This window comes from Nycticebus coucang, chromosome 9, assembly GCF_027406575.1.
Source record: "Nycticebus coucang isolate mNycCou1 chromosome 9, mNycCou1.pri, whole genome shotgun sequence".
Lineage (NCBI taxonomy): Eukaryota > Metazoa > Chordata > Mammalia > Primates > Lorisidae > Nycticebus > Nycticebus coucang.
In genome coordinates, this window is record NC_069788.1 from 47,357,363 (window position 1) to 47,374,708 (window position 17,346).

At 48.3% G+C, this 17,346-nt stretch overlaps 2 protein-coding genes across 5 annotated transcripts; both read left to right on the top strand.

Annotated features, from left to right (window-relative positions):
* The first annotated feature begins 5,088 nt into the window (after window positions 1–5,088).
* Window positions 5,089–6,932, top strand: FKBPL (FKBP prolyl isomerase like). 4 transcript variants are annotated; one of them, XM_053601352.1, is made up of 3 exons: window positions 5,106–5,289; window positions 5,533–6,588; window positions 6,882–6,932. In XM_053601352.1, the coding sequence occupies exons 2-3, from the start codon at window positions 5,605–5,607 to the stop codon at window positions 6,909–6,911; spliced, it is 1,014 nt and encodes a 337-aa protein (XP_053457327.1). In that variant the 5' UTR covers window positions 5,106–5,289; window positions 5,533–5,604; the 3' UTR covers window positions 6,912–6,932. The 4 variants fall into 4 exon arrangements, with proteins under 4 accessions (XP_053457326.1, XP_053457324.1, XP_053457327.1 ...); XM_053601351.1 differs by lacking the exon at window positions 6,882–6,932 and having other exon boundaries at window positions 5,089–5,127; window positions 5,533–6,678; XM_053601349.1 differs by lacking the exon at window positions 6,882–6,932 and having other exon boundaries at window positions 5,100–5,289; window positions 5,533–6,678.
* A 231-nt stretch (window positions 6,933–7,163) lies between these two features.
* ATF6B (activating transcription factor 6 beta) lies at window positions 7,164–17,333 on the top strand. Its single transcript, XM_053601356.1, has 18 exons — window positions 7,164–7,280; window positions 7,648–7,727; window positions 7,867–7,945; window positions 8,169–8,260; window positions 9,630–9,771; window positions 11,982–12,067; window positions 12,187–12,322; window positions 12,418–12,549; window positions 12,705–12,829; window positions 13,500–13,685; window positions 13,771–13,862; window positions 14,618–14,797; window positions 14,971–15,078; window positions 15,259–15,340; window positions 15,551–15,621; window positions 15,826–15,937; window positions 16,075–16,159; window positions 16,652–17,333. Exons 1-18 carry the CDS (start codon window positions 7,166–7,168, stop codon window positions 16,879–16,881), a joined length of 2,133 nt encoding a protein of 710 aa, XP_053457331.1. The 5' UTR covers window positions 7,164–7,165; the 3' UTR covers window positions 16,882–17,333.
* The last annotated feature ends 13 nt before the right edge of the window (window positions 17,334–17,346 follow it).

Below are 17,346 nucleotides of genomic sequence, written 5' to 3' on the forward strand. Positions count from 1 at the left end.
TGCCCCACTTATCACTTTTTCTCTTGCATCTGGAGCATTTGCTAATATAACTACTGGTGGGAATCTCTGTATTCGTCTCTATATTTCATCGATGAATTCTGAATATCCAGTAAAGATTACTGAATGAAAAAGAAAAGAATCTTACTTCACTCATTTAGAGGGCAAGCCTTGCATGCCCTCTGTGCCCACAGACAAGATGGAACCAGCAATCCTAGCACTCTGGGAGGCCGAGATAGGTGGACTGCTTGAGCTCAGAAGTTCGAGAGACCAGCAAGAGCTGAGACCCCATCTCTAAAATAAAAAGAAAAAAAAAATAGGCAGGCATTGTGGCAGGCACCTGTAGTTCTAGCTACTTGGGAGGCTAAGACAAGAGGATCACTTAAGCCCATGAGTTTGAGGTTGCTGTGAGCTATGATGCCACGACATTCTACCAAGGGTGACAAAGTGAGACTCTGTTTCAAAAAAAGATGGAACCACCGGCTCCTCAACTTCTCCTTAGATTGTCTCCAGTTAGACTTTTAACAAAGGCAAAACAGTGGCAAGAATAGCAAAATATAGTCAGCTCCTTTGAGCCACCTTGGAAGGAGGAGACTCAAGAAAGGAGGGAAGTGACTACAGGTGAGATGTAAATACACTTATTTGCAGGTAAAATTGCTTAGAAACTTTTCAAATGTGAGGCTTCCCCTCAGACTGATCTTTGGCAAGGCATTAAGTACTGCTCATAAGGACTTGGAGGAGGGAAGACTTGTTCCAGAATGTGAGAGAGAGCAGAATTTATCCCTCCCCCAAGTCCTTCCATTCTTCCTGATGTCTTTTTGACCTTCTTAACCCAGAATCTCACCTTTCCAGAGGTTCCTATGTGCTCCTCCTGCCATCCTTCTCACCTGAGGCTGGGAAAGTCTTGGGCACAAGGTAAGTCACGTTCACTTAAACTTGCACCCATATAATAATTTCTGAGAGTGTTGGTGAGATTAGTTCTTCCAACACTAAAAGACGAGAGAGAACAGAGTGCATTTATAGTAAAAGGAAGGGATTGGATGCAGTCACTCGGAGAAGAAGATTCCTTTTCACCTCTTCCCTTCAAGCCTGCTCTTCTTCCATTTCATTCCTAAATTTTTAGGGGAAAGGGAAAGGAGAGATTACTCCCTCCACACCCCAGTCCAAGCCTCTCCCAACAGGTAAGTAGCTTTTCACTTGTCATTCTCTTTTTGTGTCTTTCTCAGATCCCATGTTCTCTAGCCAGGTCAGTGGATATAATCCTTCTGGTTTGCTTCTCTCTTTAGTCCTGATTTCGTGGTGACTATCTCCAGAAAGCTCTGGCATGATTAGATTCAAAGGGCAGGGAACTGGGAGAGAGCAAGCAGTGTGAGTCAGTCAACATTCACTGTATCTACATTTTGGGGGCGTCTATATCCTTTTCTTTCAATTTTTTCCCATTTTTTTTTTTGAGGTAGCATCTCACACAAAAGTAGAGGTGCTACCTCTTTCCCATTTCTGAGTCTTCACAGTTTGGCCCCTTCCTGGTCCTGTGTTTCTCAGGTTCAGACCAGAAGTTGGGGGGAGTCTACAGGACCACAGATGTCTTCTCTGAGGACCTATTAGTCCTCCTCTAAAACCTAAAAATTTTGTGCTTTCATCCTTTCGAAAATTTAATTCATGGTGACTTGGAATAGTTTCTTTAGGGGTTTCAGTATCTATGTTTGTATTTGCATTTATAATCCAATGGTAACAGAAGATCACCTGAGAGACAAAATTGACTGTTTAATTCAGTGTTTCTCAATAGGGGCCTACAGGAAGGAGTATTTTCTGAGGTTCATCTCCAATTCATTCTCCCTCCCCCCCAAAATCATATACTGAAATCTCTCTCTCTCTGTCTTTTTTTTTTTTTTGGAGACAGTCTCACTAGGTCATTAGAGGTGTGAGCCACAGAGCTTGGCTCATTCAACAAATCTTTATTGGGAATGTGCTGTGTGCCAAGCAGTATATTAGGAACTGGAGATACATAGATATATAAGACAGACATAGTTACTGCCCTCATGGAACTTACAGTGTGGACAAGGAGAATAAGTAATTATAGTGTTATGAAGAAGAAGTGTGAGATGCTATGAGAATGAGGGATGAGGGATGAGAGAACATTTCTTGAGGAGTGCTATGGTGTCATAGCTCACAGCAACCTCAAACTCTTGGGTTCAAACGATCCTCCTGCCTCATCCTTACCAGTAGCTGGGACTACAAGCACCTGCCACAACACCTAGCTACATTTTCTATTTTTAGTAGAGACAGGGTCTCACTTTTTCTCAGGCTGGTCTCAAACTTTTGAGTTCAGGCAATCCACCCACCTCAACCTTCCAAAGTGCTAAGATTACAGGTGTGAGCCTCCACACCTGGCTGAAATCCAATTCACTATCTGGAATCTAAAGTTTCTCAACCTTCCTAATGCCGCAATGTATTTTCATTGTTAAAAAGGGGTTGCAACCCACAGGTTGAGAACCGCTGATTTAGATGGTAGCAAAAATGTCTCATTCTCAAGAAATGTTCCCTCATCCCTCATTCTCCTAGCATCTCAGACTTCTTCTTCATAACACTATAATTACTTATTCTCCTTGTCTACACTGTAAGTTCCATAAAGGCAGTAACTATATCTGTCTTATCTATGTATCCCCAGTTCCTAATATGCCACTGGGCACACAGCACATTCCCGATAAAGATTTGTTGAATGAGCCAAGCTCTGTAGCTCACACTTGTACTCCTAGCACTCTGGGACGCTGAGGCGGGTGGATCACTTGAGCTCAGGAGTTAAGAGACCAGACTGAGCAAGAGCTAGATCCTGTCTCTACTAAAAATAGAAAAACTAGCTGGGCCAAACTTGTGGCAGGTGCCTATAGTCCCAGCTACTTGGGAGGCTGAGGAAAGAGGATCATTTAAGTCTAGGAGCTTGAGGTTTCTATGAGCTATAAACCCATAATACCCAGGGTGACAGAATAAGACTGTGCCTCAAAAAAAAAGAAAGAAAGAAAATTGGGCTTGATGCCTGTAGCTCAGCAGCTAGAGCGCCAGCCACATACACCAGAGCTGGCAGGTTTGAACCCAGCCTGGGCCTGCGAAACAACAATGACGGCTGCAACCAAAAAATAGCCGGGCACTGTGGCAGGGGCCTGTAGTCCCAGCTACTTGGGAGGCTGAGGCAAGAGAATCGTTTAAGCCCAAGAGTTGGAGGTTGCTGTGAGCTGTGACTCCACCACACTCTACCGAGGGGAACATAGTGAGACTCTGTCTGAAAAAAAAAATTGTTGAATGAACAGAGGAGAAAAAACACAAAAGAAGGCTGAGAACTTATAGCGCAGTAGTTATGGTGCCAGCCACATACACTGAAGTTGGTGGGTTTGAACCCAGCCCAGGCCAGTTAAAACAACAACAACTGCAATAAAAAATAGCCAGGCATTGTGGCAGGTGCCTGTAGTCCCAGCTACTTGGGAGGCTGAGGCAAGAGAATCGCTTATGCCCAAAAGTTAGAGGTTGCTGTGAGCTGTGACACCACAGCACTCTACTGAGGGCCACAAAGTGAGACTCTGTCTCCAAAAAAAAAACCCACAAAAGAAATAGAGACAAAGTCCCCTTTCCTGTGGAATCTATATAAACTAAAACATACACACACAAACCAGCAAGAAGACATTACAAAGCAATACATGTGTAGCAGAGTACAGTTTCTTTTGATAGAAACTAATCTTTGAAGTCACTGGAGTGATGCTCTTGGTCAAAACACACATAATGCAAATTAGCAATGTTTGTCCAGGGATTAGGGTGTAATCAAGCCTTTTGGGACTCATTCTAGACTGCTTGACTTTCCAAGAAATACTTGAAATGAAAAGAGTAAAAGGGAGGAAAAAGAGATGGGTTAATTTTCAGTAGCATCCCAGGGAGTCCAAGAATCCGAGTAGTTAGCCATGGAGAGAAGGGCAGTTCACTAAGGTTACTTTGGCTTAGAACCCAGAAATAAAACCTGAGGGAAAAAAGTGTAGGTTAGTGATCTGAGGTTGAACACAAAATAAAGAGGACTGTTTTGACACAAGTCTGCGGGTGATGATGAAATTGCCTCCCCTGTTGACTGTCCTGGCATGGTTCTTGTAGTCTGAGGCACAAGGGTGGGGTGTTAAGAGAGCAAACTGGACAAGCAAGGCTGAATCATAAAAGGGATCTATATTTTCTTTTTTTCTTTTTTCAGAGACAGTGTCTCACTTTATCGTCCCCGGTAGAGTGCCGTTGTGTCACAGCTCACAGCAACCTCTAACTCCTGGGCTTAGACGATTCTCTTGCCTCAGCCTCCTGAGTAGAAGAACCTGCTCCACCTTGGAGCAGGTTATACCAGTTATATATGCAAAATGTAGAACAAACTGAAGGGGCGCAGAACCAAGGGTGAAGAGAATGGGATGAAGTTATTCTGGAATCACGCCATTCAAAGTGTGGTTCATGGACCAGCAGCATCAGCATCCTCCAGAAGCTTGCTGAAATGCAGAATCACAGGCCCCATCCCAGACTTCCTAAATCATATTCTGCAATTTAACAAGTTCCTCGTGATATGTATGCATATTAATATTTGAAAAGCACTGTCTAAGATTTTTTGATTTCTCAGATTTCTTGGATATGAAGGGAAAGGTACAGAGAAAACGCAGATGGTTCCCCAAGGGAATAGGGCCAGTTGGAAAGAGGCCTGCGGTTTTTATCTTGAAGCACCCTGGATTGAATGGGCGAAGGAACAGACATGGGATAACCCTTGCTAAGAGCTCTGAACACAGGGATAGTAGCTTAGGAGGGCTCGAGGTTGCCCGATCAAAAGACTGCCGCCACTATCATTTACTATCACCCATGCCCTTCTCCCCTCTATCCTTACTCGCCCCAGTTTGCGGTTCAAGGACTTCTCTACGTTTGGACTCTGAAGCGCGTGACTTGGCCAGCCCAACCACGCCAGTTAGGTTCGATTCAGCCTAGTTCGGTTGCTACGGCCTGGAGCTTCACACTGGTGGAGGAAATGACGTCTCGCCCTATGCTACCCAACTCCTCCTACCCCCTCCCCCGCCCCCTATTGGCTGCCAGGAATTTGACTAGCCTTCCAATCTCTCAGGCTCCGGGGTTAGTTGTCAGCATCCCTCTCGGTAGCCCTGGGTCCCCGGGCCACCCCCTCCGCCTGGGGCAAGACTCCGAGGAGAGTATTCAGTAAGCACTTGGCTTTAGGAGAGGTGATCCGAATGGCCTGGCTCCTGCCACCAATCTAGGTGCTTTTTGGCCACCCAGGTACTTATTGACTCGACCGGGAGTCCGTACTTGGGGCGGCTACCAGAACTGTGGAACTTATGGAGCTTATAGTTCTAAATTAACTCTGGGTGGAACGGAAGCTCGAGAAGGACAGATTTTAGGAGAAAAAAAAATGGGGGATTTTCAGGACTAGGGGCCTGAGGCTCAGAAGGATTGAGAAAGGACGCGAAAAAAAGTCTAAATAAGAGTCCTGCAATTAGCATTGTTTTGGTTTTCTTTCAGGTGCTGACCTGAGCCATTCCATCCTTTACTGACCAAACTGTTCGCCCGCAGTGGAAGGGACTAGGCAGCCAAATGGAGACGCTACCAGTCAGTCCAGTAGAAGAAAAGGACACCCCTCAGCCGCAACAACAAAGCGGAAAATATTCCTGGGAGAACCTTGATTCAACTACTCAGATTAGGCCTCAGTCCCAAGACCCTTCTAATAAAACCCTTGATCTGGGAATGAGTTTAGATCGAGACAACCAAATTCTAGAGAATACTGAAGGAACTGAAAAACTTGTTGCTGAACATGAGGGAGACTCTGACAAGTCTCATGGACCAACCAGTGAGATGCCAGAAGCTCTTCCAGCTTCTGATCTCTGGTACTGTCCCGATGGGAGTTTTGTTAAGAAGATCATAATCCGTGGCCATGGCTTGGACAAACCCAAGCTAGGCTCTCGCTGCCGGATACTGGCTTTTGGGTTTTCTCTTGGGTCAGGGCTGCCAGAGGGCTGGACAGAGCTAACAATGGGCATAGGACCGTGGAGGGCGGAAACTTGCGGGGAGCTCATAGAGAAATGCTTGGAGTCCATGTGTCAAGGCGAGGAAGCAGAGCTTCAGTTCCCTGGGCACTCTGGACCGCCTATCAGGCTCACACTGGCCTCCTTCACTGAGGGCCGGGACTCCTGGGAGTTGGAGACCAGGGAGAAGGAGGCCCTGGCCACAGAAGAACGTGCAAGGGGCACAGAACTATTTCGAGCTGGGAACCATGAAGGGGCTGCCCGATGCTATGGACGAGCTCTTCGCCTGTTGCTGACTTTACCTCCACCTGGCCCTCCAGAAAGAACTGTCCTTCATGCCAATCTAGCTGCCTGTCAGTTGCTGCTAGGGCAGCCCCAGTTGGCAGCACAGAGCTGTGACCGGGTGCTGGAGAGGGAGCCTGGCCACTTAAAGGCTTTATATCGAAGAGGGGTTGCCCAGGCTGCCCTTGGGAACCTGGAAAAAGCAACTGCTGATCTCAAGAGGGTGCTGGCGATGGACCCCCAAAACCAGGCAGCCCAGGAGGAGCTGAGGAAGGTCATCATTCAGGGGAAGAAACAGGATGCAGGGCTGGCTCAGGGTCTGCGCAAGATGTTTGGTTGATTGAAAGTTACACGATAAAAGAGACCGGAACCTGTTAATCTGTGAATTGTGGTCTGTGCTGTGAGATTGGCTGGGCGATGGGGGTGGGTGGGTGTGGAGGGAGGGTTTCAGCCTATGGCTCATTCCCAGCTTTTGCCATCCTAAGAGAGGTAGCAGTGGTCTCAGTGCGCCTTTTTTAAGGGACTTATCCATTTCCGAAGACCCCTAGAAGCTGATTTCAAATTTAGGACCGGCTGGGGAAGAAGGCGGACCTTTAAGTCGTAGGAACTACATCTCCCAAACTCTTTACGGTTGGGGCCTGTTTGGCGCATGCGCCAACTTTACACCTGGTGAAGCTGCGTCCGGCGGCGGCTCTCCCACTGGCCCCGCCCACACAGCCAACTCCTCTATTGATTCATGTGCACGGCGACCCGGTCTCTTATTGGTAGGTAGGGCTTCCGGGACGCCCCTTTTATGAAGGAGTCAACTGATTAGTTAATGAAGGGGAGAGGCGGGCCTTGGGAGCCGTCTCATGGTTGGGGGGTGGGGGGAAAAGATGGCGGAGCTGATGCTCCTCAGCGAGATTGCAGACCCGACGCGCTTCTTCACCGACAACCTGCTGAGCCCGGAGGACTGGAGTCTGCGGAGTGAGGCCCCGGGGAAGGGGGAGGGTTGTGGCAAATTGTGTTCCTGAGGCATGTGGGAAGGAAGCGGAGGCCCAAAGAGGAAAGCTGGGCAAATACGGAATCCACCATCTGAAGGAGGGCGGAACGGGGGGCTAGTTGTACATTCGGGGGTGCGGCAGTGGGTGAAGACCGCTCCCCGCGGGAACATCAAATTGTTCCGGGGTCGGAGAAGGAGGGGCTGAAGTTCTTTGGTTGTGTCACTTTTCAAGTGGGCGGGCGGTGGGTCTGTCCGAGCTGAGCCAATGAGAGATGGGATAGGGGCTCGTGTGTGATCTGTAGGCTGGGCAGCGGAACGACCTCCTTGACACTCAGCACTTCTTGCGTTTAGACAGCACCTTGTATACTGGCCTGGATGAAGTGGCGGAGGAACAGACGCAGCTCTTCCGTTGCCAGGAGGAGGATGTCCCGGTATTGTGCCCCCAGGCTTTCTCCAATCCTTTGTAGGAGGGAGTGGTCCCAGAACCTGGATTCATCCCCAGGCCAGAGTTCCTCAGGATTCACCTCTGCTTTTTCACACTCTTTCCCTCTACTGTCCTTTCTTATTCAGTTTGACAGCAGCTCTCTGGACGTGGGGATGGATGCCACCCCTCCTGAGCCCCCCTGGGACCTCCTACCTATCTTCCCAGGTAAAATAGCTTTTGTGGTTCTTTCATCCTTCCAGGAACCATAACCTTTTCGGTATATTCACACCTCTGCATAAGTGCCTATGTACTCCTGTCTGCGTTAATTCTTTATATAATTCCTTCCCCCTTGCCCTGGTGGAGTATTCCCCACCCCATGTCTTTGGACACTTTTTCAACTCTTCTCAGGTTCTGTTTCCTGATTATTTTCTAACCCCCTTTGCTGCAGATCTTCAGGTGAAGTCTGAGCCATCCTCTCCCTGTTCTTCCTCCTCCATCAGCTCGGAGTCATCACTGCACTCCACAGAGCCTTCAAGCCAGGTGAGAGAGTCATCTCCCTCATTCTGCTCTCTGTAACAGGGACTGCTTCATTCCCTTTACCCATAGATGCTGAGGAAAGAATTTGTGTGCTTGAGTTGCTGGGAGAAGGGTGGCTTCTTCTTTGTCTTTGCCATTTCCTTAATATCCTCATTTTCTACATCTCCACTCTGTTCATCTAGAAGTAAAGATGGGGCTGGGTGCTGTGGCTCACGCCTGTAATGGTAGCACTCTGGGAAACCAAGGTGGGTGGACTGCCCTGAGCTCTGGAGCTCAAGACTAGCCACAGCCAGAGTGAGACCTCGTCTTTAAAAAAAATAAAAGAAAGAAAGAAAGGCCGGGTGTTGTGGTGGGCACCTGTAGTGCCAGCTACTTGGGAGCTGAGGCAAGAGAATCACTTGAGCCCAAGAGGTGGAGGTTGCTGTGAGCTATGATGCTACGGCACTCTACCGAGAGCCACAAAGTAAGACTCTGTCTCAAAAAATAAATAAAGAAAGAAATACAATTAAAAAAATTAAATTAGAAGTGAAGATGGGGTCTTTTTTGAGACAGAGTAGTACCCTGGTGTTATAGCTCATAGCAACCTCAAACTATTGGGCTCAAGCGACCCTCTTGCCTCAGCCTCTCAAGTATCTAGGGCTACAGGCATCCAGCACAACACCCAGCTAGTTTTTTCTCTTTAAGTAGAGATGGGGTCTTACTCTTGCTCAGGCTGGTCTTGAACTCCTGAGTTCATTTGAGCAATCCGCCTACCTTGGCCTCCGAAAGTGCTAGGATTACAGGCATGAGCCGCCATGCCTGGCCAAAAATGAGGTCTTTTTTTTTTTTTTTTTTGTAGAGACAGAGTCTCACTTTATGGCCCTCAGTAAAGTGCCGTGGCCTCACACAGCTCACAGAAACCTCCAACTCCTGGGCTTAGGCGATTCTCTTGCCTCAGTCTCCCGAATAGCTGGGACTACAGGCGCCCGCCACAACGCCCGGCTAAAAATGAGGTCTTTTTAACATACAGAGATATGTGACAGCAGTGGTGGGACTTGGAAGAAGAGACTTGTCAACTACTGTGAATTTTGGAACTGTTCTTGCCCAAGCTGTCCACCCTACACTAGATTTGAATCACTGAGACTTCATCAACCCTCCCAGGAATAAAGTAAAAAGAAAGAATAGGGGCCAGAGATAGCTTAGGGCAGCAGTTGTCAACCTATGGGTCATGACCCCTTTGTAACAATGAAAATACATCATGGCATTAGGAAGGTTGAGAACCAGAATGTCAAATAATTGGTGGTTTATAAACACTAAAGCTTTTGTTCTTGGTCTTAACTCTCAACAACTCCCTTGATTTCTTCTCTCCTTCTTCACCCGAACTCTCACTCAGGCCCTTGAAGTAGGGGAGGTGCTGCATGTGAAGACAGAGTCCTTGGCACCCCCACTCTGCTTCCTGGGAGATGATCCAGATCCAATATCCTCATTTGAAACCATCCAGGTCAATGTGGACCACACCTCTGATGATTCCTCAGGTAGTAACAGCTTGCCCCATCCCCAGGCTTTATCAAGGGAAAATGTATACATCTCTGTGTGTATGTGTGTGTAGATGGAGTGAGAGGGTGCAGGCAGCAGGACAAGATGGAAAAAGTTGTGAGGCAGATAACCAGTAGAGAAAGCAGAAGGGAGAGAGAAAATTTTAGGAAACCGTGGCAAGAGCAATGTTGAACAGATGGAGATGATTTTTCTTTTCCTTGTTCCTAATACATAAGTTCCATTGTGTCATTCAACTTACCATTACTTTGCACTTTTTAAAAACTTGTGGATAGGCCAAGTGCAGTGGCTCGCACACCTGTAATCCTAACACTATGGGAGGCCAAGGCAGGAAAAACACTTAAGCCCAGGAGTTTGAGGTTACAGTGAGCTGTGATCACCCTCTTGCACTCTAGCCTGGGTGACAGAATAAGATTATGTCTCCAATCCCCCACAGTACCCCCCCAAACCCAAAAGAACTTGTGGACAGTTAAGATCATATTTATCTGTGTTATTTTCTTTTCTTTCTTTCTTTCTTTTTTTTTTTTTTTTTGAGACACGGTCTCACTATATCGCCCTTGGTAGAGTGCCATGGCGTCACGGCGCACAGCAACCTCAAACTCTTGGGCTTAAGCCATTCTCTTGCCTCAGCCTCCCAAGTAGCTGGGACTACAGGCGCCCACCACAATGCCTGGCTATTTTTTTTGTTGTAGTTGTCATTGTTGTTTTGGTAGGCCTATTCTGCCAGCTCTGGTGTATGTGGCTGGTGCTCTAGCTACTGAGCCACAGGCACAGAGCCAATCTGTGTTATTTTCAGACATACAGCGAAGTTGGGATACCATGTATTCTACTCCTAGAGTCTACAGTTAACAGCATTTGTATTACCTTTAAAGTTTGTGAGGGTTATAACACATCATGGTTAAATAACTCTAATTATGATCACCTTTGAGTAGGGTATCTCGGTGGCCAGGGGACAGGGAAGAAAAGGAGCCTTGACTTCTCACTGAATTCTCCTTTGTTCCTTTGGAATTTACATCATATGACTGTATTCTCTATTCAAAAATATAAATTGAAGTTTTAAAATAGCAATCTTAGTGATCAAATAGTTCAGCACCAAAGTGAGTGGTATAGATAAGAGTTAGTAATGGATTATTGACCTTTGGGCTGAATCTGGCCCTCTGAATTAGAGGTCCTCAAACTTTTTAAACAGGGGGCCAGTTCACTGTCCCTCAGACCATTGGAGGGCCGGACTATAGTTTAAAAAAAAAAAACTGAACAAATTCCTATGCACACTGCACATATCTTATTTTGAAGTAAAAAAACAAAACAGGAACAAATACAATCACACCGCCTCATGTGGCCCGCGGGCTGTAGTTTGAGGACCCTTGTGTCTTTATGGTTTTATTTCACCCACATGGGACTTAGCATTTGTTTTTATGGAGCATTTGACGAGTCACAAAGATTTAACAGAGGCCAGGAAGGCTCAGAGGTGACTGAGGCTTTACAATTTGGTTCCTGGGAGAATTTGTATGAAGGGACAATCAGGAAACCCGGTTCAAGGCCAACTGAACTTGGGTGACTTGTGGGGCATGAGAATGGAAGTAACCAGGAGGCAGCTTGGGAGCCAAGGTTGGGTGCAGGTGAGCAGCTGAACAGAGATGTAGACTTCACAGTCGTCAGCATTGGAGACAGGGTGAGGTAGAAATCTGGCAAGATGGGAATTTGAGCCATATGAATGCTGGAGACTCCTGCTGCTTGGGCCTCTTCTATGTGAATAGAGAAGGTCTGTGAGGATGAAAGAAGGATGTGCAGAAAGGCCAGGACATCCTTGAGGAAGACTGAACACAGGAAAGATTGGAGAAGCCACTGAAAGAGAAAGGAAAGTATTAAGCAAAGGGGGAGGAGAACCAGCAGATCAGTGGCTCTGTGGCTTCCCTTCTGGATTGCCTGCCTTGAGCCAAAGAGTTTTAATTTCTTTTTTTTTTGTTTGTTTGTTTGTTTTTTGCAGTTTTTTTTTTTTTTGGCCGGGGCTGGGTTTGAACCCGCCACCTCCGGCATATGGGGTCTGTGCCCTACTCCGTTGAGCCACAGGTGCCACCTAAGAGTTTTATTTTCAAGTACAAAGATAAACGACCCATTCCCCATCTTAACACTCTTAGCCCTTCAGTGTTTGTCTAGTATCCAGCTTTATATCTCATCCTGCCACCCACAGATGTCCAGACCAAGATAGAGCCTGTCTCTCCTTCTTCCTCCATCAACTCTGAGGCTTCTTTCCTCTCAGCAGACTCCTCCAACCAGGTGAGCGTCTACCTTCTTTTCTCCCTCCAAGTGCTCCAGTGAGTTCCTCCTGTCTCTTCTTCAGCTCCCTCTCTTCCACAGTCCTCCTGACTAATATATCTCTGGAATGCCCCACACAGGCTTTTATAGGAGAGGAAGTACTAGAAGTGAAGACAGAGTCCCCCTCCCCTCCAGGGTGCCTCCTATTGGATGTTCCAGCCCCCTCACTCGGAGCTGTCCAGATCAGCATGGGCCCATGCCCTGATGGCTCCTCAGGTAATGGGGCATCCTGACAAGTGGGGTTCCTGGTAAGAGGACTGTAGTCCTAATATCCCTTTATTCTTTCCTTCCTGCCTCTCACCTTCCTTCAGGCAAAGCCCTGCCCACCCGGAAGCCTCCATTGCAGCCTAAACCTGTGGTGCTAACCACTGTCCCAATGCCACCCAGAGCTGTGCCTCCTAGCACCACAGTCCTTCTGCAGCCCCTTGTCCAGCCACCCCCAGGTATTGAAGGAAAAAAGGAGATGGGCTGCATTGACCTTATTAGGGAGCCTGTAGGGAGGCTCCAACCTTTGGGTGCTCAGGTGTGGGTGTGGGCACAAGGACCCCACCCATTCACGTCTTTGACCTCCCTCTGCTCACTTGTTCTATGTCCCCAGTTGTCCTCATCCAGGGTGCTATTCGAGTACATACTGAAGGACCAAGCCCCCCTGTTCCACGGCCTGAGAGGAAGAGCATCGTTCCAGCTCCTATGCCTGGGAATTCCTGCCCACCTGAAGTGGATGTGAGTATTGGGGAGGAGAGTAGGGCTAGTGATGGGAAGGGAAGAAGGGCGTCCGTCACACAGAGAACTGTAGGATGAGGAAGAAGTTGAGACCCAGGAGCAAAAGTAAGGAAGCGGATCCATAAGATGATCCTGGGGGTCAGAGTAGACCCCTGTTTCTGTAAGCATACCAACTTCATGCAGTTTTAGGACTCTTAGGTTTGTTATCACTACAGATGGAGAAATAGAGGTGATCTCAGTAAATCACAGGCAGGGAAGTCATACTGTTACGGTTGTGGTAGTAGCTGGAGAAGGGAGGCTTCTTCATTGGGGAAAACCAGGTAAACTGTTCTTTAAGTATAGCAAGGTTAAACTTTAGACCCTATAAAGGAGAGTTGAAAGAAGGAAGACCCACCAAGGAAAGAGATTCCACCAGGATGGAGGAAGTTCCTCCTACAGTCTAACTTTTCCCACTTCTGAGGAGCAATAGCAGGGAATAGTTGAGAGAAGGGCTTCTTCCCTGGAATGTTTTAGAGGAGAGGAAAAATTCTTTTCTGAGAGTGTACGTATGTAGAGGTCAGGCAGGCAGGGCAATGGCCCCTGGGAGCTTCAGTAATCATTCCCTGGGGGTTGAAGGCATGGTTTCTTTCCAATGCATCTGTCATTCTCTCTTTGGCCTCTGGGTGCTTAGGCGAAGCTGCTGAAGCGGCAGCAACGAATGATCAAGAACCGCGAGTCCGCTTGCCAGTCCCGGAGAAAGAAGAAAGAGTATCTGCAGGGGCTGGAGGCTCGTCTGCAGGCAGTCCTGGCCGACAACCAGCAGCTCCGCCGGGAGAATGCTGCCCTCCGGCGGCGGCTAGAGGCCCTGCTGGCTGAGGTGAGACTGGGCTGTCCCTGGGAGACAGCCAGAGTACGGGCTCCTTAGGATGACTCTTGCCTCCGTCTCTTCCTTTGCACCTTAGAATAGCAAGCTCAAGTTAGAGTCTGGGAACAGGAAGGTGGTCTGCATTATGGTCTTTCTTCTCTTCATTACCTTCAACTTTGGACCCGTCAGGTGAGACTCTCCTCACTTCCTGAGACCCCTCCAGGCACAGCTGTCCTCACAGCCACCTGATTGCCTGCTTTAGCCCAGTCCATTTCCTTCCACTTATATACAAACAGTTCTGGTATCTTTGGCACTGATTTTGCATCTAGCTAGCCCCTTGCTCCGTTGTTTTTCTAATAGGTATTACATCATAGAATAGATGATGGTGATAATGTCAATAAAAATAATGACTATTAAGTGCTTACCAAGTTCTAGGCTCTAGATTAAGCACCCTCCTTTTCTTGAATAGGGATCATTGTCATTCCCATCTTATAGGTGAAGAAACTCAAGTTTTATTTTGTTTTGTTTTCCTAAGAAAGAGTCTCATTCTGTTGCCCAGGCTAGAGAGCCAAGTGCCATGGCTTAGCCTGCCTAGTTCACACCGACCTCAAATTACTGGGTTCAAGCATTCCTCCTGACTCAGCCTCCCAGGTAACTGGGACTACAGGAACCCACTACAATGCCCAGCTAGTTTTTTTCCTATTTTTAGTAGAGACAGAGTTTCACTCTTGCTGAGGCTGGTCTCAAACTCCTAAACTCAAAGGATTCTCCTGCTTCAGCCTCCCAGGGTGCTAGGATTATAGGTGTGAGCCACTGCACCAAACCGAGACTGTTTCATTTAACAGACTGGAACTTAGGCAGTCCATCTGTAGAGCCCCCTACTCTTAGTTAGACACTTGATAAAGCTGGATTCCTCATCACGCTCTGTTCTTGCTTATCCACAGCATTAGTGAGCCTCCTCCAGCTCCTGTCTCTCCTCAGATGAGTGGGGGAGAGCCTCTGCCCCAGAGACACTTATTGGAGTTCTCAGAGCAAGAACTACTTCCCGGAGTTGAACCCCTACAGGGGTCTTCCCACAGTCCTGAGGAGCCCCAGCCTAGCCCCACAGACCAGCCCAGTTTCAGGTGAGGAGAGAGAGGGGACCCTGTCTTCTTTAGGGATATGATTGAATCTTCTCCCTGAAAGCTACTTTTGGTGAGTGGAAACCAAAGCCGTTCTCTTGCCTTCACTGCCTTCTTTGTTGCTATGAGAGTGCTGAGCAGTCTCCTAGAATTGCCTCCTCCCTGTCTTACTCTAGGAACCTGACAGCCTTCCATGGGGGGGCCAAGGAGCTACTACTGAGAGATCTAGACCAGCTCTTCCTCTCCTCTGATTGCCGCCACTTCAACCGAACTGAGTCCCTGAGGTATGGGGGATTCATGGCTGGGGCATCCTCCCCTGTCCTCCACAAGCCCTCTGCAGGCAGTCTGGCTGGCCTCTGTACTGAGTGCCAGCTCTCTGCCCTCTCTTCTCACTCCTGTGGGCACACAAGGAAAGTGGAATCTGGGCATGGCACAAAGGTTTTGAGCTTTTTCTGCTTCCCTAGGCTTGCTGATGAGCTGAGTGGCTGGGTTCAGCGCCACCAGAGAGGCCGGCGGAAGATCCCTCAGAGGGCCCAGGACAGACAGGTAGGAGAGGGTAGGGCTAGTTCAAGGAAGGCCACTTGAAGACAGGGGCTAAATGTCCTGGGGATTTTGAGTGGGCGTCTCATTGTAAAAGTTATGGGATTGTTTGGGGAAATTAGAAGGGTGGGTGTGAGATGGCATCAGCTAGGGGCTGTCTGTCTCTTTCCCTTTTCCCTTCACCCTCTTCAAATCCTTAGATACTTCTCCTTCCAGAAGTCTCAGCTACGGAAGAAGTTACCTCCAGTTAAGGCAATCCCTACCCAACCCCCTGGCCCCTCAGAAAGGTAAGTTTGGGTGGGTATTTGATTGTTAAGTGAGATTCTACTTTCAAGAGCTATACCCCCAGGAGCTGTCCCATGCTTGTGATTATTGTTACCTCCTTCATCCATTGGGGGCCTGTGTCTTTTTCTTTCCTCTTACCCCTTTCCCCAGTGGGGACTGAACACTAGGTTTAGTTTCCCCAAAATCCTGTTTCCCTACCCGCCTAGGGATTCTGTGGGCCAACTCCAGCTATATCGCCACCCAGAGCGTTCGCAGCCAGAGTTCTTGGATGCAATTGACCGAAGGGAAGACACATTTTATGTTGTCTCCTTCCGAAGGGTAAGTTCTCCCTGCCCCGTCTCTGTCACTCTGGACTCCCCAACAGTCTGTCTTCATTGAGAGGGTGTAGAGTAGGACTGGGGAGCCTGTCAGTATCTTTTCCTCAATCCTCCCAGTCTGGCTCCTTTGTTCCCTAGGACCACTTGCTGCTCCCAGCCATTAGCCACAACAAGACCTCCCGGCCCAAGATGTCCCTGGTGATGCCTGCCATGGCCCCCAATGGTAATTCTTTCCCTGCTGGGTGTTGGGGGAGGTCCAATAGGGAGATCCAGCATGGCAGGGGGAGGGGAGAGGAGTGGGACATTGGAGAGATGGTAGACTTATAGGTGAGAAGCAGGAGGAAATGGGTGAAGAAAAGAACAAAATAAAAGAGACCGATGGGAGGAAGATGAGGGTGTGGGTCTTCCTTTGGTGAAGGTGCTTGGGTAGATGCTGGGCAGAGGGCGGTGGGCTAGGAACCTGCCAGACTCACTCCTTTTTTTCTCTTGATGCCCCCTCCTATGTGACCCCACATGCATCAATGCCATTTTCTTTTCCCATCTCTTTCCTTCTCCCTGCACCAAACTCCATCCCTGCCATCCCATTTAACTCCCACTGGATCTGCCTCTTCACTGTGGCCCTTTCCTTCCCTCCCTGCTCACCTCTACTTTTCTGACTACCCTCCCCCTGTTTGCCTTCCCCTTGTCTTTTTCCTTCACTCTTCCCTTCTCACAGAGACCCTGTCAGGCCGGGGGACCCCAGGGGACTATGAGGAGATGATGCAGATCGAGTGTGAGGTCATGGACACCAGGGTGATTCACATCAAGACCTCCACGGTGCCCCCCTCGCTCCGAAAACAGCCCTCCCCAACCCCAGGCAATGCCACAGGTGGCCCTTTGCCAGCCTCTGCAGCCAGCCAGACCCACCAGGCCTCCCACCAGCCCCTCTACCTCAATCATCCCTGACCTCTGCCATGCACACTGACTTAGAACTGGGGGAGGGGGTACAGGGTAACCAAAAGGGACTGTTTTGAATTTCCCTAATCTCCAGGCTTGGGGCAATTGGTAATGGAAAGACAGAGTGTGGGGGTTAAGCACTTATTTGAGGTGAGAGAGTCACCTCTCTTCTCATCGTATAGGGTTCTTCTCATTTCTGTGAACCCCCAGTCCCTGCTTTTTTTCCTTTGAGGATATTGGGTAAGATTCAGTTTTGGAGTGGGTAGGCTCCTGTGTATATTCTTTTGTTTTTCTGTTGGGAGGGTGTTAGAGATGGGAATTTAGTCCCCAGGTGGGACAAGGGAAGTTTTTACGTTTTGTCACTAGTTACGGAGTAAAGGAGGGTGGTGGAGGGAGATCAGATTTACGTGTGTGCATATCTCCTTTTTTATTATTAAATAAACAACTTGGAGGGAGTTGAAGGAATGGTGGCTG